At 43.3% G+C, this 24081-nt stretch overlaps 1 protein-coding gene across 1 annotated transcript in view; it reads left to right on the forward strand.

Annotated features, from left to right (window-relative positions):
• Window positions 1-22595, forward strand: part of LOC132782138 (MICAL-like protein 2) — a 42541-nt gene extending 19946 nt beyond the window's left edge. Inside the window, exons 5-17 of the mRNA XM_067460585.1 lie at window positions 850-974; window positions 3507-4166; window positions 6462-6724; window positions 7868-7946; window positions 9860-9990; window positions 10171-10323; window positions 13194-13258; window positions 14702-14825; window positions 15754-15844; window positions 16691-16764; window positions 17442-17556; window positions 19338-19384; window positions 22150-22595. Of these exons, the coding sequence (XP_067316686.1) occupies window positions 850-974; window positions 3507-4166; window positions 6462-6724; window positions 7868-7946; window positions 9860-9990; window positions 10171-10323; window positions 13194-13258; window positions 14702-14825; window positions 15754-15844; window positions 16691-16764; window positions 17442-17556; window positions 19338-19384; window positions 22150-22223 (2001 nt within the window). The 3' untranslated portion in view covers window positions 22224-22595. The remainder of the gene's footprint in view (window positions 1-849; window positions 975-3506; window positions 4167-6461; window positions 6725-7867; window positions 7947-9859; window positions 9991-10170; window positions 10324-13193; window positions 13259-14701; window positions 14826-15753; window positions 15845-16690; window positions 16765-17441; window positions 17557-19337; window positions 19385-22149) is intronic.
• Window positions 22596-24081: the final 1486 nt, after the last annotated feature.

The following is a 24081-nucleotide window of genomic DNA, read 5'->3' on the forward strand; positions in this document are numbered from 1 at the left end:
TTTTGGAGTTGTAGTTCACCTACATCCAGAGAGCACTATGGACTCAAACAATGATGGATCTGGACCAAACTTGTCACGAATACTTAATATGCCCAAAATGTGACCACTGGTGGAGTTTGGGGGAAATAGACCTTGACATTTGGGAGTTGTAGTTGCTGGGATTTATAGTTCACCTACAATCAAAGAGCATTCTGAACTCCACCAATGATGGAATTGAACCAAACTTGTTACACAGAACTCCCATGACCAACAGAAAATATTGGAAGTGCTTGGTGGGCACTGACCTTGAGTTTTGGAGTTGTAGTTCACCTACATCCAGAGAGCAGGAGGAAGGCTTTTGGTGGGTGGATTTGCCATCTGTTTCCAAAAAAGGAAGAGAACATGCGGAGAGATCTTCAGCCTTCTCTGCCAAAGAGGTTCCTAAAACCATCAGAAATATCTGTTTTCTGATGGTCTTTGGTGACCCTTCTGAAACCCCCTCATGACCCCCAGGTTGAGAAACACTGGTCTTGAGTCCTGTCTCCCAAACTGATTTAGTTCCTTGGAGGACTCCTTTATAGTTAGACAACATCCTGAAATAAATTGGCTACGGATGCAGAAACAGTAAACTCTGCTGGTTCCAAATTGGAGAGGAATTGGACATTCATTCTTAGACCTCCCAAAAGTTTGCCCTAAGGGGAGAAACCATGAAGGAAAATGGAGAAACCTTGGATAGCTATGCCAGGGAGAGGAGTTGGTGGCCATTTGGAGAAGACCAGTTTGGCCAACCTTCTTGGAGGTGGACCTTCCAATCCAATACAAGTGGTTCTTGTGTGCAGTCCTCTTACACTGTTTCTCTTTCCCCCTCAGAGACAACGGATCTTAGCCGAAAACACCAGTCTGCGAAACAGCAACTGCACAATCTGCGGAGGCCATGTCCACTTGGTGCAGAGACTCCTGATGGATGGGAAGCTTTATCATCGGAGCTGCTTCAGGTATGATTCAAAGACATAGCCATGTTAGTCTGAAATATCAGTATTGTACACTTTTGAGATTAACTGAGAGAGAGAAGTTGGTAGTCCTGTAGACTTCAGTTTGGGCAGACCTTTGTGATTGGGCTGTATGTATGAATATAACAAAAATTTAAAGTTGGGATCGAGAAAATGAGAGCAGATAGGTGCCTTTGTCCCATTTGACTGAGCTTTACTGTATCCAAAATTGGTTAAGGATTGAAATTACAGAAGTCCAATTCCAGATCCAACTTGGCAACCTTAAGCGTGTCCAGCTAGCCTCCCACAATTGCGGGGAATCTGGTGTGTTACTGAATAGTTATGCACTATCCTAGAATGTCCAGGTCACACTTTCTCAACCTCAGAGGGGGGAATGGCAGAGCCTGTCTGAATATATCTTGCCACTTCCAACCTTAAGCAGGTAGAAGTGAGAAACAACATGAAGGCTAGCAAAAACATCAATTTCAAGACATTGTGGTCTGAGTTCTGGGTCAAATATTCCTTCTTTTGTGTTGTCGAAAGCTTTCAAAACTCGTGCACCAGCTGTGCCCGTACCTTGAGAAGTCTGACTTGGCCACGGTAGTCTGCACTCTGGTTACATCCCACATAGACTACTGCAACTCGCTGTATGTGGGGTTGCCTTTGGAGACTGTTTAGAAGCTTCAAATGCGGTAGCTAGGTTGCTAACTGGAGCAGCACTCAGGGAGCACACAACTCCTCTGTTGTGTCAGCTCCACTGGCTGCCAATTTACTACCAGGCACAATTCAAAGTGCTGGCTTTAACCTATAAAGCCCTAAACAGTTCCAGCCCAGTTGACCTGTCCGAATTTATCTCTCCCTATGAACTATCTAGGAATTTAAGATTATCTGGGGAGGCCCTGTTCTCAATCCTGCCTTCTTCACAGGTGCGTCTGGTGGAGATGAGAGACAGGGCCTTCTCAGTGGTGGCCCCTCAGCTGTAGAATTCCCTTCCTAAGGATATTAGATCAGCCCCTCCCTCCTGACCTTCCAAAAAAAGTAAAAGCCTGGCTCTTTGAACAAGTTTTTGGAAATGCAGTGCAATAGACAAGCATGGAATTATGTAAGTTTGAAACATGGAATGGCTTAGACCAGGGATCCTCAAACTTTTTAAACCGGGGGCCAGTTCATTGTCCCTCAGACCGCTGGAGGGCCGGACTATAGTTTTTTAAAAAAAATCAATAAAAACTTTCCTATGCACATTGCACATATCTTATTTGGCTGTGTGGAAGGGCCCTTTGGGGAGGGGGTTATTTCTAGCCCTCTTTAGGCAGTAATTCCAGGAGCAGAGAATGGGAAATCTTCCTATTTCTTGTCTGAACAAAATCTGGCTACCAGTATTTAAAAAACTCTAAAATTATAATTGTAAATAAAGAACAACACTCAAACACAGGGGAACTCCAGACAAGAAACAATCAGGGCCAGCTAATCATCTCTCAACAAAGGATTCTCCCTAAAAACTGTCAGGCTATGAAATGGTAATCAAGGTGGCCAATTGAAACATTAATACCTACCTCCAACAGACAAGAGTTCTTTCTCCCACCCTGGATCTTCCACAATTTTCCTAGTTAAAGGTTTTCCTCTGACATGAAGTCCAGTCGTGTCTGACTCTAGGGTGTGGTGCTCATCTGCATTTCTAAGTCGAAGAGCCGGCGTTGTCCGTAGACACCTCCAAGGTCATGTGGCCGGCATGACTGCATGGAGCGCCGGGGCTCCATGGGCAACGTGAGCCTGCCAAGGGAGGAGAAGCCCCGCGCGGCCTACTCGTGCATAAAGCACCTTGCGCATAAAGCTCACGCTGCCCATCAGGCCTGACAGATAGCGTGAGCCAGCCAAGGGAGGGGCACTGTGTGTGTGTGTGTGGGGGGGGGGTGCTCCTCCACGGGCCAGATAAGTGCCCTTGGCAGGCCGGAAGTGGCCCGCGGGCCATAGTTTGAGGACCCCTGACTTAGACGATGCTACTGGAAAGTGAGATTAACAGGAAAACATTGCTTATTATGTGTTTTTAATGGTTTTTGTATTATATTGATTTTATATTGATTTTATAATGCTGTTTTAAATGTTTTAATAGTATATTGTGGATTTTTATGGCGTTGAATTGCTGCTTGAGAAAGGCGGGTTAGAAATATCGTAAATAACTAAATAAAAAATAAATTTTATGGCCAGAATCACTGAGTTGCTGTTAGTTTTCTGGGCTGTATGGTCATGTTCTAGAAGCATTTTCTTCTGACGTTGCTGCAAGGCCAATCAATGCTAATCAAGGCGACCAATTACAACATTCATGCTTGCCTCAAGTAGACAAGAGTTCTTTCTGCCACCTTGGAAATTATTGCACAGATATATAAACCCCACTTGCCTAGCTTCCAACAGACCTCACAACCTCTGAGAATGCTTGCCATAAATGCGGGTGAAACATCAGGAGAGAATGCTTCTGGAACATGACCAGACAGCCTGGAAAACTCATAGCAGTTCCTTCTTTTGTCTGCAACCCTGTCTCAGGTGCAAACAGTGCTCCAGCACCCTCAAACCTGGAAACTTCAAAGCTGGGAAGGACCCGGGGACTTTTATCTGCAACGGACACGAACAACCGAATCTCCACCATGCCTCGCCTGTTAACCAAAGGACTCTCATTGGAGAGAATAAAACAACTGGTCTCCTTCCTACTTCAGGGAGCCGTTTGAAAGGGTTCGAATCCAAGATGCCTGAGCCGGAAACTCCGAAGCCAAGCCAGGCTCCTCAAAGGCTTGATGCTTTGAAAGCACCAGGAAAAGAATCCGCAGATTTGCGGAATCATAAGTCTGGCTCGGTAGCTTCTAATCCTAATTCACGTTGGTCGGACTTGAATACGGGGAATAAATCGGGTCGCAGTGAAATTTCGGTCGCTTCCCCAGTCCCTTCCCATTGGACACCAACGGCAGCCAAAACGCAGCAAGCCAGGGAGAAATTTTTCCAGGCATCAGCTCCATCTGCAGACAAAAAAGAACCCACAAAAAGTCAAGGTACTCCATTAAATTCTTCCCAGGTAGCTGGGAAGACAGCATTTTCCCAACCAGGGTCCAATGCAGGCAATAACGAAAAGGAACGAGCGCGGAATATCCTTATGAATGTGTTACCTGCACCACCGACGTCGACCAACAAGCTTCCGAATTTGAGCACCAGGTAAATACTTAGTATTTCACAGCCTTCGAACAAGTATATGAATCTCGGCTTCTGTGCCAATAAGTGCCAAGAACTCATGGAGACCCAATTAATTTCATGGTTTTCTTGTGCAAAGTGGTTTTGTTGGTTCTTGCCTCTGAAATCCAGCCTACAGCAACTAGGATTTGTTAGTGGTCTTCCATCCAAGTGCTAATCAATAAGGGCACCTCCCCCTGCTTCCAAGATCAGACAAGATCTAGTGCAGGCATGGGCAAACTTGAGCCCTCCAGGTGTTTTGTACTTCAACTTCCACAATTCCTAACATCCTCAGGCCCCTTCCTTTTCCACTTAAGCTGTTGAGGGGAAAAAGGAAAGGGTCTGAGGCTGTTAGGAATTGTGGGAGTTGATGTCCAAAACACCTGGAGGGCCCAAGTTTGACCATGCTTGATCTAGTGCCCAAGTGCTGCTCATATTATGTGCCTTCAAGGTGCTTTCCAACTTATGGCAACCCCATAGATTTTACTGGATTTTTTTGCTTAGGGAATACTCAAATACAGTTGTCACATTCCCCTGAAATATAGGGTCCCCCAACTGAATAATAACTAGGATTGACCCCGTTTAGCTTTGTTGAGATTAACTCCACAATTCAGCAGCAGATCAGTTGCACAACTTCAGCGCTTTCCAGTAGCTTCTTCCTGCACAGTATTTTCAGTCAACTGCTCCCACAAACTGCAGTCACTCTGGAACTCTTTTCCAGACACTTGAGCACATGCCCGGCCATTGTCAGTTTTACCATTGTCTTTCCCCCAGTCTAGATGATATTACAAACTTACCACAGCATACAGTTATATCTTGTCTTAGCAGACGGGTTCTTTTAATTACATATAGCCTTCGACGAACAACATCACAGCATAAGGAGTGAAATACACACTGTACATGACTTCCTTATATACAATTCTATATAATCACACAGGGCAATCTCTGATTGGTTCCCAACCCATTAACTTAACTCAGACCCAGGATTACATCATTCACAATCACCTGGACTAGGCCAGAACACATTCCCCAAATGAAGTTCTATATACAGTTAATGCATGACTCAGCATTTCCAATAGAAGCCTATTAGCAGTATATTAGCTATATATTACATTACAATACATTGTAAAACCTGACAAGCTTCCAAGATCTGGCACTTATGGTGCATCCACAATAATAATAATAATAATAATAATCATCATCATCATCATCATCATCATCATAATTACCTTTAGTTATATCCCATCGCCATCTCCCCGAAGGGGACTCGGGGCGGCTAACATTAGGCCAAGCCAGAAGATACAAGAAAATTAAATAAAATACAAAATATAGACAACAAAATTAAATCAAAATAAAATACAGACAATAACAATAAAATAAATAAAGCAAATAAACATAATACAAAATCGAACACAATGGGCAGGCTGAAGTATGCTGTAATAAGCTAGTATGTTATAGTGGTTTGAATATTTCACAAGGATTCTGGAGACCAACATTCAAATCCACTCTCAGTCATGGTTAATCATGGGGCGGCTTAATGACCAGCTGCAGCTGCAGTAAATCTTGCCAACCGAAAGGCTGACAGTTCAAAGCCGGGTCAGGGTGAGCTCCTGACCTTCAGACTAGCTCCCCTGCCCACCTAGCGGATCGAAAACAGCAATGTGAGTAGATGAATAGGAACCGCATTAAGTAGGGAGGTATTTTAGGCTCATGTTTCGGAGGCAGGTTTACAAACAAAGAAAGCTCTTTAGCAAGGAGATAGAGCAACAGCACCCCCTGTGGCCAAAACTGAGCACAACCTCCAAAAGATGCTGAATGATGAGTAAAAGCCTATATATACCTCTATATGTTGTCTGTCTTGTCATTGTATAATCGGCATTAAATGCTTGCTGTATATGTCTTCTGTGATCCGCCCTGAGTCCTCTTCAGGGTGAGAAGGGTGGAATGTAAGTACTGTAAATAAATAAGTAAATAGAAATATCCAGACAGAACTAAAATGAATACACAATGCTAAAACTCTAATAGATTGAAACACGAAAGGGCTCTGACCTTCTCCAATCCAAACTGGGTCTAAAGGTGTGTCTAGGCAAATGCAGGTATTCCAAAATCTGGAACAAATCCAAAGCACCCTCGAGCCCAAGCATTTCAGATTAAGGGAGAGTTTAATGGAGACATCCAAAGACGGCCAACATCTTTTCGATCCATTGCTGTTGGCTTGGAAATCTGGAAGAACTAAGGAAAACTTTGGCATCGGTACTCATCTCTTTTTTCTGTCTGCAGTGGCAAATCACCTCCTTCGCCTTTGCAGCATCTTGAGACCAAGAACGTCCCAACTAGTGAAATCTCAAAGCCTGTGGGTCGGCTCTCAGCCACAGAGAAGCCACAGACGGATCCTTTGGGAACTTCACCTGTGTCCAATTCTTCAGCCAGAAACCCTGGAAACCGAGCGGAGATCGGGTCAGCCACCCAGAACAGCTTCAAGGTTCAGTACAATGGACCCAAAGCCGACTCTGGACACAAAGCAGACTTTAAGGCTACTAAAGGTAATACATAGTCAATGTCATTGCCATTAAGGCTTCTAATGTTAAGACATTATGGGTATATTTTGGAATGGAATGCCTGTATGTAGAACGGAAGGTTCAGGTTCTCAGCTTGGGAGTGATCCTGGACTCATCGCTGAGCCTGGAACTCAGGTCTCAGAGGTGGCCAAGAGAAATTTTGCACAATTAAAACTTGTGCACCAGCTGCGCCCGTATCTTGGGAAGTCTGACTTGGCCACGGTGGTCCACGCTCTGGTTACATCCCATATAGACTACTGCAACGCTCTCTATGTGGTGTTGCCTCTGAAGACTGCCCGGAAGCTGCAATTAGTCCAACGAGCGGCAGCCAGATTACTAACTGGAGCGGGGTACAGGGAGCATACTACTCCTCTGCTGTGCCTGCTCCATTGGCTGCCAATTAGCTTCTGAGCACAATTCAAAGTGCTAGTATTGACCTATAAATTCCTAAACGACTCCGGCCCAGTTTACCTGTTCGAACGGATTCTCCCCTATGAACCATCAAGGTTGTTAAGATCTTCTGGTGGGTCCCTGCTCTCGGTCCCACCACCCTCACAATCGCGTCTGGTGGGGACGAGGGACAGGGCCTTCTCCATGGTGGCCCCTCGGATCTGGAACTCTCTCCCACTGGAGATTAGTACTGCCCCTTCCCTCCTGACCTTTAGAAAGTTGGTGAAAACCTGGCTCTGGAACCTGGCATTTGATGAGTGAGTCAATAACCCTTGACCACACGGACAGATGGGGATGAATTATGATTTTATTCTGATGACTTGGCCTTATGTAATATATGATTGTATTTTAATGTGTTTTTATAGAGTTTTATAGCATGTGATGTTTTAACTATTGTGTATGAACTTCTCTGTTGTAAACCGGCCTGAGTCCCTCGTCGGAGATGAGAAGACCAGTATATAAAAGTTCTAAATAAATAATAATAAATAAATACAACTTCCAGAAATGAACCCGGAAAGCTTCCCCAAGATTCTGCATCCAGCGCCTGAATTCTAGCATGTGTTATGCAAATTAGCTGCATTTGCATTTTTGCATGGATTTTGCATACTTGATGTGTGAATTTGGTTCTACTTATGCCACCCATGAGCCATCCAGAACCTTTATGTTTCCTGTCTCTAGTTGGAGGAATGACTGCTGTGGAAGAGAAATCGGAGAGCCCTGCAGAGTGGAGATCGAGATTGAAACCGGTGGCCAACAAGTGAGTTGAGCTGCTCAAGAGCTTTTATTGGGCAGAGTAAGTCTTTTCTTATTTTCTAGCTGCTAGGGTTTAGTTACACATCTATCCTACTATTTATTTATCATATCAGGAGTGAACCAAGAGTGCAGTTATTTTAAAAAACACAAAGTTTTAAAACTTGGCAATTATATTAAATATCCTTTGACCAGCCGCTGGCCACTTGGAGTGCCTCTGGTGTTGCTATAAGGAGGTCCTCCATTGTGCATGTGGCTGGGCTCAGGCTGCATTGTAGTAGGTGGTCTACTCTCCTCCAACGAGTAAGTGGAGAAAACGAGAAAGCAATTGCAATACAAATTTATTTATTTATTTATTTAGAGTTTTTATAACCCAGTCTTCTCAACCTCCGAAGAGGGACTCAGCCCAGCTAACAACAGAAAATTCATACACAAATAAGCTAAAACACAATAACATCATAATACATTAATACATTAAAATACATTACAATACAGATCAAATAATTACATACAGCCAAATCGTAAAATCACAGATTCATCACCATCCGCCAGTGTGGTCAGCCGTTATTGACTCGATCATCATTCTGAGAATGCTATATCCCAGAGCCAAGATTTTACCAGCTTTCTGAAAGTTAGGAGGGAAGGGGCAGATCTAATCTCCATCATGAGAGAGTTCCAGAGTCGAGGGGACACCACCGAGAAGGCCCTGTCCCTCGCCCCCATCAGACGCGATTGCGAAGGTGGTGGGACCGAGAGCAGGGCCCCTCCAGAAGATCTTAACAACCTTGATGGTTCGTAGGGGAGAATCCGTTTGGACAGGTAAACTGGGCTGGAGCCATTTAGGGATTTATAGGTCAACACCAGCACTTTGAATTGTGTTCAGAAGCTAATTGTCAGCCAGTGGAGCTGGCGCAACAGAGGAGTAGTATGCTCCCTGTACCCTGCTCCTGTTAGTAATCTGGCTGCCGTTTGTTGGACTAATTGCAGCTTCCGGGCAGTCTTCAGAGGCAACCCCACATAGAGAGCATTGCAGTAGTCTATACAGGATGGTACTGGAAATTCATCACCATCCGTCAGTGTGGTCAAGGGTTATTGACTCACTCATCAAAGAGCCAGGTTTTCACCAACTTTCTAAAGGTCAGGAGAGAAGGGGCAGTTTTAATCTCCAGTGGGAGAGAGTTCCAGAGCCGAGGGGCCACCAACAAGAAGGCCCTGTCCCTTGTCTCCACCAGGGCCCCTCCGGAAGATCTTAACAACCTTGATGGCTCGTAGGGGAGAATCCGTTCAGACAGGTAAACTGGGCCGGAGCCGTTTAGGGATTTATAGGTCAACACCAGCACTTTGAATTGTGCTCGGAAGCTAATTGGCAGCCAGTTGAGCTGACGCAACAGAGGAGTAGTATGCTCCCTGTACCCGCTCCTGTTAGTAATCTGGCTGTCGTTGATTGGACTAATTGTAGCTTCCGGGCAGTCTTCAGAGGCAACCCCACATAGAGAGCGTTGCAGTAGTCTATATGGGATGTAACCAGAGTGAAGACCACCATGGCCATGTCAGACTTCCCAAGGTACGGGTGCAGCTGGCGCACAAGTTTTAATTGTGCAAAAGCTCCCCTGACCACCGCCGGGATTTGGGGTTCCAGGCTCAGCAATGAGTCCAGGATCACTCCCAAGCTGCGAACCTGTGCCTTCAGGGGGAGCGTTACCCCGTCCAACACAGGCTGTAACCCTATGCCCTGTTCGGCCTTTCGACTGACCAGGAGTACCTCTGTCTTTTCTGGATTTAGTTTCAATTTGTTCTCTCTCATCCAGTCCGTTACAGCAGCCAAGCACCGGTTCAGGACTTGAACAGCCTCCTTAGTAGCAGGTGGGAAGGAGGTTGCTATCTCAGTAGTGTTGATCAACTATGTCTCCCTCCCTGTAGGATCTCAGACCGTCGTGATGCCAGGCCGGTCCCTAAACCTGCAGAAATCCACAAAACGGTGGTCAATGTCTCCGTGAGACCCATGCCAGAGGACCAGAAGCCAGTGATCCCACCAGCCATTCAGGAAACTGGTATGGATAGCAGGGTGAAATCAATTTAAAAAGTCCAACCTTCTGCAATGCAGGAAGACACCATCCAATCCCTCCCAACAGATGGCCATCTAGCCTCTGCTTTAATACCTCCAGAGGAGATTCCACTAGGCAGCATACTCCACTGAATTGTCCTAATATTTTCATATTTTTTCATGACAGCACCCTCGCCCAATTCTCTTCCAAAGAAGAAACTCTTGGTGCCTCAAGTGGATCTTTCCAGCGGGTGGCAGAAAACCAAGCAACCCTGGGATGGTCCCCAAACAAACCAAAAGCTGGAGGTACCAGGTCCCCCCAAAGTTGCAGTTGCACCCGGTAAGCTTTGGCATATTTCAGTCTATTTAAATGCATTTAGAAAGGATCTTTAGCATTCACAAATGCAATATGAAAGAGAAAGCAATGGAGAAGCGGAGAACTGTCAGGGACTTACAGAGCTCCATTGAACCTGGGAGACCTGAATAATAATAATAATAATAATAATAATAATAATAATAATAACCACCACCATCATCATCATCCAATTTGCTTCTCTTAAATAAGACTCAAAGCTCACAATACTGAAAACAGAACAAATTGCAATTTAAAACCTAAAACCCAAATCCCCCAATTTGGTTGAATTTCGCCCTTGAGGGTACCATAAAGGGTGTCATCTCCACTGTAGAATTCAGTTTGGCACCACTTGAACCGCCATGACTCAATGTTTCAGAATCCTGGGACTTTTGGAAAATGGTAAATCTCCATAACTTTTTGGAGATTTTATGATCTTTGGAAAGGCATGACCTTGTTAGAAATCATAACCTTTTGGAAAAATGATGCCATAACCTTTTGGGAAAATGGTATTCATGCAAGGCAGTTAGGTTTCTCAGCTGTTAAATGGATGTACCTAGGTATGTCTTTGAACTATTAGGGACAATGCACAAAAACACATACCGTATATCTGCATTTTTCAACCTGGGGGTCGGGTGGCGAAGGGGTATCAGAGGGGTCTCTAAAACCATCATAAAACACAGTATTTTCTGTTGGTGATGGGGGTTCTGTGTGGGAAGTTTGGCCCAATTCTGTCGTTGGTGGGGTTCAGAATGCTCTTTGATTGTAGGTGAACTATGAATCACAGCAACTACAATGTCATGGTCTATTTTCCCCAAACTCACATTTGGGCATAATTGAGTATTCATGTCAAGCTTGGTCCAGATCCATTTTTTGTGTGTCCACAGTGCTCTCTGTATGTAGGTGAACTACAACTCCAAAACTCAAGGTCAATGCCCACCAAACCCTTCCAGTATTTTCTCTTGGTCATGGGAGTTCTGTGTGCCAAGTTTGGTCTAGACCCATCATTGTTTGAGTCCAAAGTGCTCTCTGGGTGTAGGTGAACTACAACTCCAGAACTCAAGGTCAATGCCCACCAAACCCTTCCAGTATTTTCTCTTGGTCATGGGAGTTCTGTGTGCCAAGTTTGGTCTAGACCCATCATTGTTTGAGTCCAAAGTGCTCTCTGGGTGTAGGTGAACTACAGCTCCAGAACTCAAGGTCAATGCCCACCAAACCCTTCCAGTATTTTCTCTTGGTCATGAGAGTTCTGTGTGCCAAGTTTGGTTCAATTCCATCATTGGTGGAGTTCAGAATGTTCATTGATCGTAGGTGAACTATAAATCCCAGCAACTACAACTCCCAAATGACAAAATCAATCCCCTCCAACCCCACCAGTATTCAAATTTGGTCAAGTGAATGAAAACACATATCAGATATTTACATGATGATTCATAACAGGAGAAAAATAACAGTTATGAAGTATCAACGGAAATGATGTTATGATTGGGAGTCACCACAACATGAGGATCTATGTTAATGGTTGCAACATTAGGAAGCTTGAGAAGCACTGCCATATATATAGGGCGGGGGGGGGGGGGGATTTCAGAAGTGTTCTTTTAGTTGCCCCAAAACATCTACTCTCACTTAAAACATACTTGCCTTTAAATCATGCTATCAAGAGACAAAATAAGTAACATAGTTGGTTTCACAAACTTCATGTATTCAGCTTACAGGTACTTTGCTTATCAATCCAGGTACAGATAGGATTTGAAGTAGTTTCTCTGTGTAGATAACATAGGGCATCTTTCTTATAATCATTGTCCAAAGTCCAAAGCATCTCTCTGGTCTAAGAGTCTAATAGACTCTCTGTAGTCTGTTTCAACTAATTTCTAAAAGCATAATCTGTTTCTACTGAAGTCTAAGCATACTGTTCCTACTGTTTCTAAAATGGAGTCTGAGTCCTGAACAAGCCCAGATCTGATCACATGGTCTGCATTCCCTCTCCATCTATATACATAAAAATGTCATGTTCGTTTGTGGGACTAACAGAACTCAAAAAACACTGGACGAATTGACACCAAATTTGGACACAAGACATCTAACAACCCAATGTATGTCCTTTACTCAAAAAAAATTGATCTTGTCATTTGGGAGTTGTAGTTGCTGGGATTTGTAGTTCACCTACAATCAAACGTTCTGACCCCCACCAACGATGGAATTGAACCAAACTTGGCACACAGTTTTCCCATGACCCATAGAAAATACTGGAAGGGTTTGGTGGCAGTGTCCTTTGGTTTTGGAAGTGTAGTTCACCTACATTCAAAGATGACTGTGGATTCAAACAATGATGGACCTGGACCAAACTCTACACGAATACTCAATATGCCCAAATGTGAACACTGGTAGAGTTTGGGGAAAATAGAATCTTGACATTTGGAAGTTGTAGTTGCTGGGATTTATAGTTCACCTACAGTCAAAGAGTATTCTGAACCCCACCAATGGTAGAATTGGGCCAAACCTCCTGCACAGAACCCCTATGTGGGCCACAGCAACACGTGGCAGGGGACGGCTAGTGTTGGATAATCTCCTATGTCCATAGGATGGGAAATTGCTTTATTTGGGTTTCCGCACTCTCCCAGTTACCTTGGGCATGTCTGTTTGGGGATAATGGAAAGCTGTAGTCCCAAAAGAATTTTCCCAAAGGCTGGGCATTTCTAAATAAGGAAGAAATATCACAAGCATGGGGACATGACCAAAAAGATCCTGCCATTTGTTTGTAAGGCTTTCTCCAGTTCATGATCTTAATCCCCCAAAAGGGCAAGAATAAGGCTGGCATCAATAGTCTTAAGTGATTTTTTCCCTTCTTTTCTTCCTAGTCAGACCCTCCTCTCCCAAAATCTCCCAGAAGCCTCCAAACAAACAAGTGGTGTCTCCATCAAAGGTTTGTTGCTATTGTTATTGTGTCCAACTCATGGTGACACTAAAGCACACCAATAATATTACTAATAGTATGAATACTAGTTGCACTATTAGTATGAATGAAAATAGTAACTAGCTCTATAACTATTAGTATTAATAGTGACAGTAATGCTCGTTGCATCATTAATATTACTAGTAGTATTAATACTAGTTTCACTATTAGTATGAGTGGAAATAGTAACTAGTTCTATAACTATTAGTATTAATAGTGACATTAATGTTCATTGCATCATTAATATTACTAGTAGTATTAATACTATTGCACTATTAGTATGAATGGAAATAGTAACTAGCTCTATAACTATTAGTATTAATAGTGACAGTAATGCTCATTGCATCATTAATATTACTAGTAGTATTAATACTAGTTTCACTATTAGTATGAGTGGAAATAGTAACTAGCTCTATAATTATTAATATTAATAGTGACATTAATGCTCGTTGCACAGTATTAGTCCTATTCTCAGTAGGACTAATACTGTGCATTAGTATTAGGACTAATACTAAGACCATTAGTCCTACTGAGAATAGGACTAATACTAGAAGTATTAGTCCTACTGGCACTATTAGTACTGCTGGCAACATTATTACTGGCATGTTAGTACCATTTGATCAAGTAACATGAAGGGCAATAGTACTATTATTGGCAGCATTCACACTACTTGAAACATTAGTAGTACTGTCAATAGTATTTCTAGCAGTGTTACTAATACTTGCACTATTAATGCTATTGGAAATAGTATTACTAGCCATTTCTTGGTATTACTAGCTACTACTTGCCACTACTTACACTATTACTAGTGGTATTCATGCTACTACTCTTAGTACTTCTAGTAATAGTAATAATATTAGCACTACCTATACTTTCAAGAAATAGTATTAGTAGTGGTACTGATATGACTTCTACTATTACTACTACCAACAACAGTAGTATTAGTAGCATTACTAGAACTATAAACACTATTGGTACTACTTGCAATAAAATTAGTATTACTTACACTATTGGTACAGTTGGAAATAACAATACTAGGAGTGTTACTAGCATTGTTAGTATCACTGAAAATAGTAAAAGTAGGAGTTTTAGCAGTATGTGTACTGTATGTATTACTTCCAATAGTATCACTAGTAGTTAGTATTATTTTATATATATATATATATATATATATATATATATATATAGTAGGTGTTTTAGCACTATGTGTACTGTATGTATTACTTCCAATAGTATTACTAGTAATGTTAGTATTATATTATATATATATAATATTATGGGTTAGTAATACTATTGTTTCTACTGCTACTATTAGAATTCATTGGAGTAGACCTACCAATGCTTTTATATTTCAAACATTTGTACCATGCCCTTCTCAACCCCCGGGGTTTATTGTCTACCTTTTCCTTTTAGCGCCATCCAGACTACATTCCGGAGGAAAAGATCCAGACGGAGGTCCGGCAAATTGAAAAGCAACTGGACCAGCTGGAGCTCCAAGGAGTAGACCTGGAGAAGCAGCTGCGGGGCTGCGAGGGAGGTGATGACCGTTCTTTCCATAATATTGAACTCACTATCAACAAATCAGGCCCCCTCCGTTGTCTTGGATAATTATTATTCAATTTACATGTATATAGCAATAAGTTTAATTTGAATTTAGCGAACATGACATTGACTATTGATAGGCAACTGGGAGGAGCTTATTGATTATGGTCCTATGGTGTTTTGCATTTAGTAGTTTACTGACAAAGCTGGATGCTATATTAATTTTAAAAATTATTTTTATTGTTACTATTTATTTGTTTGTTTGTTTGTTTGTTTACAGTATTTATATTCCGCCTTTCTCACCCCGCAGGGGACTCAGGGAGGATTACAATGTACATATACATGGCAAACATCCAATGCCATAGACACACAACATATATAGACAGTCAGGGGCTATTTAACATTCCAGCTTCATGAGGGTATTCTGGCCACCAGGGGAGCTGTTGCTTCACCGTCCATTTGTGACACTGATGGAGTACTTCCTCATTCTTTGCATGCTTGCTGGAGATTTTTATGTCGTTATAAATTAGTTAAATTAGCCTCCTCACATAAGTGGTACCTAAATTTTGTGACACTGATGGAGTACTTTCTCATTCTTTGCACGCTTGCTGGAGATTTTTATGGCGTCGTAAAATTATCCTCCACACATAAGCGGTACCTAAATTTCCTACTTGACAGATGCAACTGTCTTTCGGGCTGCATAGGTCGACAGCGAGCTATACAATGATCGGAAGCTCACCCCGACCCGGGCTAGCTTCAAACTCATGACCTTTTGGTCAGTAGTGATCTTAATACAGCTGACTCCCAACCAGCTGTGCCACAGTCCATCCAAGGAGATTTTTGGGGAACTTTGGCATCCACAGTGGGATCTGGGGACCGTTTACAGCCCATTGGCCTCACTCTGTCTCGCTCTTTCCTTCCAGACGAAAGGGAGGATGCGCTGATGGTGGAATGGTTCAAACTGATCCATGAGAAACAGCTCTTGCTGAGACGGGAGTCGGAGCTGATGCACAAGTGAGTGAAATTCTCTCCATTTAGTTAGAGATAGAAATCCAGTGGGTCTATTGCATTGGATCAACCCCAATGGATCTAGAATAATTAAATCACAGAGTTGAAAGAGACCTGGTGGGCCATCCAGTCCACCCCCATTCTGCCAAGAAGCAGGAAAATCGCAATCAAAGCACCCCCAACAGATGGCCATCCAGCCTCTGCTTAAAAGCCTCCACCACACTCTAGGGCAGAGAGTTCCACGGCTGAACAGCTCTCACAGTCAGGAAGTTCTTCCTAATGTTCAGATGGAATATCCTTTCTTGTAGTTTGAAGGCAATGTTCCCTTCCATCCTAGTCTCCAGGGCAGCAGAAAACAAGCTTGCTCCCTCCTCCCTATGAGTTCCCCTCACATATTTATACATGGCCCTCGTCATATCTCCTCTCAGCCTTCTTTTCTGCAGGCTAAGCATGCCCAGCTCTTTAAGCCACTCCTCATAGGGCTTGTTCTCCAGTTGCAATATTTCCAGGATGATCCCTTCTTCTAATAGTCATAGAATCATAGAATCATTGAATCAAAGAGTTGGAGGAGACCTCATGGGCCATCCAGTCCAACCCCCTGCCAAGAAGCATTCAAATATTGCATTCAAATCACCCCTGACAGATGGCCATCCAGCCTCTGTTTAAAAGCTTCCAAAGAAGGAGCCTCCACCACACTCCAGGGCAGAGAGTTCCACTGCTGAACGGCTCTCACAGTCAGGAAGTTCTTCCTCATGTTCAGATGGAATCTCCTCAGTCATTGTATGGCAAATGTGTGGAATTCTGTGTCTGAATCGAGACTTACTGGTCCACTTTCTTTCTCCTCTTTGGTAGGATGAATCAACAGAAGCTGGAGGAGAAGCAGTGGGACATAGAGACGGAGCTGCGGACCCTCATGAGCAAGTCTGGTGGGTCCTTCACCTTGAGAATATTTTTCTAAATGTTCACTATGGTTTATGATGAAGACTTTCCTCATCTTCATTTGGAGACCTTTCTTTAGAGGACTATTATGCACTTATGTTCATTACTTTGACCGAAAAACCAAGTCCTCATTGTCCTCTAATGTGGATGCATATCCCAAAGAGTTAACCACCAATATTTGAATGACATTACTAAGCTCCAAAGCAGGAGCTCTCATACTATGGCCCGCGGGCCAAACCTGGCCCACCAAGGTCTTTTCCCCAGCCCCCAGCTTAAACTTTAGACTTGCCAATACAGCCACTGCCTTGTTGAAGGCTTTCATGGCTGGAATCACTGGATTGTTGTGAGTTTTGCAGGCTGTATGGCCACATTTCAGAAGCATGCTCTCCTGACTTTTCGCCTGCATCTATGGCAGGCATCCTTAGAGGTTCTGAGGCCTGTTGGAAACTAGAACAATTGCTTTTATATATCTGTGTAAAGTCCATGGTGTGAGAAAAATCAGCTCCCTCAGGCAGTAAGAAGCCAGACCTTGAAACTGTCAGGCCATTAAATGCTAATCAGTGTCCAATCGAAACTTTCACACCTACCTCCAACAGACAAGAGTTCTTTCTCTCACCCTGGACATTCCACAGATATATAAACTCCATTTTCCTCTTTTGCGCAGATTTCGTAAAGACCTCCAAGGAGAGAAAGCGTGAAGAAGAGCTGCTCAAGTTGTATGTGGAGACTGTCAACGACCGGAACAAGATTGTGGAGGACCTGGATGAGGACCGGCTCAGGTTAGTGCAGTGGTTCCCAACCTTTTTTTTTTTTTGGTCTCGGCTCCCAATAACCCTCTCTAAAATTCCGATGGTCCCCTTCCCCTGAATGACATTGATAATTCTTATTATTCAAAAAGCAAACTCCTTCCTATCCACCTGGAGTTGCAATGGGTTAAACCCTTTTGCTGGTTGTATTGCTGACTGAAAAGGCGGTTTGAATACAATACAGGGAGCGGGGTGAGCTCCCATCTGTCAGCTCCAGCTTCCCATACAGGACATGAGAGAAGCATCCCACAGGATGGTAACACATCCAGACGTTCCCTGGGCAATGTCCTTCCAGACGACCAATTCTCTCACACCAGAAGCAACTTCATTATTATAGGTTTATTTGTACATAACAACACAGCACACATGCATATTAGGTCCAAGTGTCTGGGATTTGTCTCTGAATATCGGGCTGTTCCCAAGAGCTTAAGATATTAGAGATATTTAATGTTATTATTACTATTACTGTTATTATTACTATTACTATTACCCTGCTTTCTCTTTACAAAAGAGACTCAAAGTGCTAACAGTAAAACCAAATGAAATAATTTAAAACATTAAAATAAAATTAAATATTAATGGTATTTAAAAGTAAACAGTTAAAATCCTTTAAAACTCATTAAAACATATTCAAAGCTAGGAAACTATAAACTATAACTCTTAGAATTCACTTGGATGAAAACATGGTATTTCAAAGTGCTTGCAAGCTGCTATATTGACATTGTGTGACACATTCCTAGGTCCCAAATCTGGCTCCCAAATGAAAATTCACTGTATGGCACAGCAGGAAAGGGTGCATCTAGACCTTGTCAAACTACAAGATCCCATAGTATTGAGCCATGGAGTATTTATTTATTTATTGTATCAGGAGCAACCATACATTTGTATTACATTCTTAACAAAACAAACAAACAGACAGACAAACACAGAGCTTGCAAGCTTGGTAGTTGATTAAATGTCCTTTGACCAGTATCTGGCCACTTGGGGTGCCTCTGGTGTTGCCGCAAGGAGGTCCTCCATTGTGCATGTGGCAGGGCTCAGGTTGCATTGCAGCAGGTGGTCAATGGTTTGCTCTTCTCCACACTCGCATGTCGAGGATTCCACTTTGAGGCCCCATTTCTGAAGGTTGGCTCTGCATCTCGTGGTGCCAGAGCGCAGTCTGTTCAGCGCCTTCCAAGTCACCCAGTTTTCTGTGTGCCCAGGGGGGAGTCTCTCATTTGGTATCAGCCATTGGTTGAGGTTCTGGGTTTGAGCCTGCCACTTTTGGACTCTCGCTTGCTGAGGTGTTCCAGCGAGTGTCTCTGTAGATCTTAGAAAACTATTTCTTGATTTAAGTCGTTGACGTGCTGGCTGATACCCAAACAGGGGATGAGCTGGAGGTGTCTCTGCCTTGGTCCTTTCACTATTGGCTGCTACTTCCCGGCGGATGTCAGGTGGTGCAATACCGGCTAGACAGTGTAATTTCTCCAGTGGTGTAGGGTGCAGATGATGCGGCATGTCTCATTAAGAGCCACATCCGCTGTTTTAGCATGGTGAGATGTGTTCCACACTGGGCATGCATACTCAGCAGCAGAGTAGCATAGCGCAAGGACAGATGTCTTCACTGTGTCTGGTTGTGCCATGGAGTGATGTTGCATTAATTCTATGGTGTAGATGCGTCCATAGTCCAATGCTCAAACCGTTATACCGCATGGTCTCTCTCTTGAAAAGAATCTTTCTGACTGTTTGTATGACCATGTTTTTTTTTCCTTTAGGGAACAGGAGGAAGATGAGGTTTTGGCCGCCATGATCCAGAGGCTTGGTAAGTCCTCCTTACAACGTGTTGGAAATCTTTAGAACAATGGTTCCCAACCTGTGGTCCATGGACCTCCAGTGGTCCACAAGAACAAAAATGTGGTCCACAGCCTCACCATTACTACATTATTGCCTTGAAACCACACGGCAAGGAGAGCGACTGGTCTCTCGAAACCCTCTTATAGTGTTGAGGCAATGGGGATGGCCGGAGGGGAGAGGTTGACTACCCACAAAAGATTACTACAGCCAATCCACTCTAGATTATTAAATATGGTTTTCTGTGGGCAAGCAGATGGCAACTAGTGAGTGGCATATGCTCTGTATCAGAAACTAGAGCTGATGTGATCTAGCTAATCCAATTTTCAGAATCAGAATCCGAAAAAAACAAACCAAATCTAAAGTTGACCAAAACTGATTTGCAATCCTTTTGGTACTGATGTTGGAGAGTGATCCTTGGTTTTTTTTTTTTAAAAAAAACCCACTGGTTTATAATGTGGTATCTCCCCCAATATTGTCAGAATGCAACTACGATGTTGCAGTGGCATCCGCAGGGTTGGTTTCACCTGGTGCGGTTATCCATAGTTTCACCTCCATGGACCACCAAAGTTCCCAAAAATGGGATTCTGCAGTCCTCCAGATGTATGAGGGTTGAATGAAAAGTAATGCCTCCACTTCATAACTCCTCAACAGATGGCAGTACTGGTATGCGGCAGGTACTGGCTTGTTCAGTAGACTCTCCTCTACAGTTCCATTTTGATAGGAAGCCTTAGTATTGAATGGTTGTGTTGTTAAAGTGCAACATATGGGACCCTGCGCAGACGGTCTGTCAGTGTGACTTAAGCAACATGACAGCAGAAGGTGTCACCCCAAAGTTGATTCATCAGAGAATGCAAGCTGTTTATGGTGATTGTTTTGATGTGAGTACTGTGCGTCGTTGGGTGAGAAAGTTTAAAGATGTTGAGGTGGGAACATCTGACTTGCATGACAAACAAAGAGTTGGGCATCCTGAGACAGCAATCACCAAGCTTCACAAGCAAAATGTTGACAGAGTGATTCAGCATGATTGTTGCAACTCAGAGTAAGCTTCACCTTGCTTCCAAACACCACCACACAAGAGCTGTCGTTTTATAGTTTATTGAGGAAAAAATCCAAGTCAAAATAAAGTATAAGCATTGCAAAGTTCCAAAGATTAAGGTTAAATGCAGAATATAGTTCCAAAGATCTTCAGGTAAAAGCAGGAGACACAATCCTATTGGCAAAGATCAAACCAGAGTCCCAGGTACAAGCAATGAGCCAATTGCCCCAAGAATCACAATGCAAGAAATCCCAAGCGTACTGCTTTCCAGGCTAAGGTTATTCCATGAAGCTTTCAGGCTAGTAAGCTACATTGAACTGATGCTTTCTCGGGGTTTGCAAGAAGTCTAAATACCTTTCTAACATGAAAACATTAGACTCTCATCATCATAAAAGCATTGCGATGACCTTTCACCAAGCTGGCTTCTCGTCTGCTGGCCAGACAAGAAGTCCGCCTGTCCCGCAGATCAAGACGAGCTTGCTGGGTGAAGTCACTATCTACACTTTCGGTATCAGCATGGGAAGGCACCTGCTCGCTATCTCCTTCGTTAAAATTCCTTTCTGCTGGGAACGGTTGTGTTGACACTGCACTGTCTATGGGAGCCTCAGAAGCAGGCCCAGAGATTTGAGGCACAGACAGAGAGCCAGGAAGCTGAATCCCAGCAGGAATCTGAATCCCATCATCCTCATCATCAGAAAACAACTCAACCACAACAATGATCGTCGTATCATTCAGAGAGAAATTTCAAGCATAATCGGCATTTCACAAGAACATGTGAATCACATTATTCCTTTGCTTGGCTATCGGAAGATCTGTGCATGGCGGGTTGCGGAAACAGTGTCGATTTCTTCCATGACGGCTTCAGAAAACTTGTTCATCATTGGCAGAAATGTATCCAATTGTCTGGTGATTATGTGGAAAAGTGAATATTGGTAGTTAAAGAGCACATAGAATCATAGCATCAAAGAGTTGGAAGAGACCTCATGGGCCATCCAGTTCAACCTACTGCCAAGAAGCAGGAATATTGCATTCAAATCACCCCTGACAGATGGCCATCCAGCCTCTGTTTAAAAGTTTCCAAAGAAGGAGCCTCCACCACACTCCGGGGCAGAGAGTTCCACTGCTGAACGGCTGTCACAGTCAGGAAGTTCTTCCTCATGTTCAGATGGAATCTCCTCTCTTGTAGTTTGAAGCCATTGTTCCGCGTCCTAGTCTCCAAGGAAGCAGGAAACAAGCTTTCTCCCTCCTCCCCGTGGCTTCCTCTCACATATTTATACATGGCTATCACATCTCCTCTCAGCCTTCTCTTCTTCAGGCTAAACATGCCCAGCTCCTTAAGCTGCTCCTCATAGGGCTTGTTCTCCATTCTAAGGATTATTTCTGCATTTGATTTATTAAAATATTCCCATCCAAACCCAAGTAATGAAGGTGGAGGCATTACTTTTCATTCAACCCTCGTAGTTGAACTGTACCTCCCAGCAGCCTTATTTTGTATATCCAATGGTGAAGAATGCTAGGAATTGTAGTCCTTTAGTGGGCGATATACTTTTCAACCTGTGGTCCAATCTCTGGAAGATGGAATGATAATATAGTTCAGTAGCCTGAATTAGATCTCCAATCTTTTTACTATTGATGATAACCATTTAAAACAATATTATAATTGAAAATTAATTTCTCTTCTTTTCTTTCCACTGAAGATGGACCACGCAACACCCAGGAAAGTGAAAAAAAGAAACCCAAATTTGGCTTATTCAAACTATGGCTGAATTAGACGGAAGAGGGACATCGGTATTGCTATTCCTGGAGACCGAATGATTCATGGGCTGTTGGATTCTCCCTGGAGTTGGTTTGTTTAAGGAAATCAAAACTTGACTTTGTCCAACGTCAATTACCTTCAGGCCACTCTTTTCTGGCCACTAGGTGGCAGCGCAGCTTTCAAAAATATCTCGACTCTTTCCGACATTTCAAGAAAGAGACTCAGGAAGTGAATTGAAACTAGAAAATAGTTATTATTCCCATGGGAGCAGATTTGTATCCCTGTTTTAATGACAACAACCTCGTCCGTGTACAGTGAGTCGGTGCGATACATTAACAGCCTCTTATTTTTTGCACTCTGTATTAAATCGAGAATGGTTTAACCGGTGACTGTTTGCAAAAAATCCTTTGTGTTTGATAATAGATGGTCTTTACTCCCCATATTGGAGTTCACTTTCGAGAGAAAGAAGCCTCTTCGTGCTATTGAATGACATTTCCAAATAGGGATGGACCAGTTGCCAAGCGCATTCACACTGCAGAATTGATGCAGCATCCACTTTACCTGCCATGCTGTGGAATAATGGGAGTTGTAGTTTGCAGTCTTTGGCAAAGAAGGCTAAAAACCTTGTAAAACTACAGCCCACGATTCCATAGCATTGAGTCTTGGCAGTTCAAGTGGGGTCAAACTTTATTACTTTTACAGTGTAAAGGTTTTTGAATCCATTTGAAATCATTTTAAACTATTAATTTTTAAATAATACCATTGATATTTAATTCTATGTTAATGTTTATATGTTTTTGGATTTTCTAATTGCATTGAAGTGCTTTTAACTATGTTTGGTTAGGGGGTCATTCTCTGTGCTATGATGTGTATCGAACCCTGGAATGCAAACACTTCGTATGTGAATTGTTGTAGGTTTTTTTGGGCTGTATGGCCATGTTCCAGAAGCATTCTCTCCTGACATTTCGCCTGCATCTAGGGCAGGCAACCTCACAACCTCTGAGACTTCACAACCTCTTAGCATGCTTGCCATAGATGCAGGTGAAACGTCAGGAGAGAATGCTGCTGGAACATGGCCATACAGCCCTAAAAACCTACAACAACCAAGTGATTCCGGCCATGAAAGCCTTCAACAATACACTGCTGATAACATTCCCCATGAGTCTGTTTTGTGGGGAGAAAAAACAAGGTATAAATCGTCATCATCGAGGAACCTTCTCCTGAAAGATGTCCAGATTTTACAAAACAGAATGCCCATCTTCCTGATTCATAGCTATGCTGTGAAGCATGGATGGGAGTTGTAGTACAAGATTTTCTGATTGTATTGAAATTAGGGTAGTGCGTGAATCCAATTTCCTTTGGTACCTGTGGCACCTCCAATGCCTTCAGGTGCACGAAACGAAAAGCCCACTCCCAGTACGAAAATCAGCTCAACACGAAAGCAAGCACAAGCCTATCCCAGCTCCTCGCCTGCTTTTTGTGAGCAGCATCCTTGCCTTGGAAAGTTTGCATGTGTGGTGTGCAGGCCAAGAAAGCCTACGCCTGCTTTCAGCTGAGTGTCTCCTCTGGAGTAAACTTGCCTCCTTGCCTTAAACGTGCGTGTGGCGTGCAGGCCCAGAAAGCGAACATGCTTGCCTGCAGCCGAGTGCTTCCTCTGGAGTAAACTTGCCTCTTTACCTTAGAAAGTGTGCGCGGTGTGCAGGCCCAGAAAGCGAATGTGCCTGCTTGCAGCCGAATGCTTCCTCTGGAGTAAACTTGCCTCCTTGCCTTAAAAGTGTGTGTGGTGTGCAGGCCCAGAAAGCGAAGACACCTGCCTGCAGACGAGTGCTTCCTCTGGAATAGAAACAGGTAAGAAGCCTTCTTAAAACAGTGC

This window comes from Anolis sagrei, chromosome X (genome assembly GCF_037176765.1).
Source record: "Anolis sagrei isolate rAnoSag1 chromosome X, rAnoSag1.mat, whole genome shotgun sequence".
Classification (NCBI taxonomy): domain Eukaryota; kingdom Metazoa; phylum Chordata; class Lepidosauria; order Squamata; family Dactyloidae; genus Anolis; species Anolis sagrei.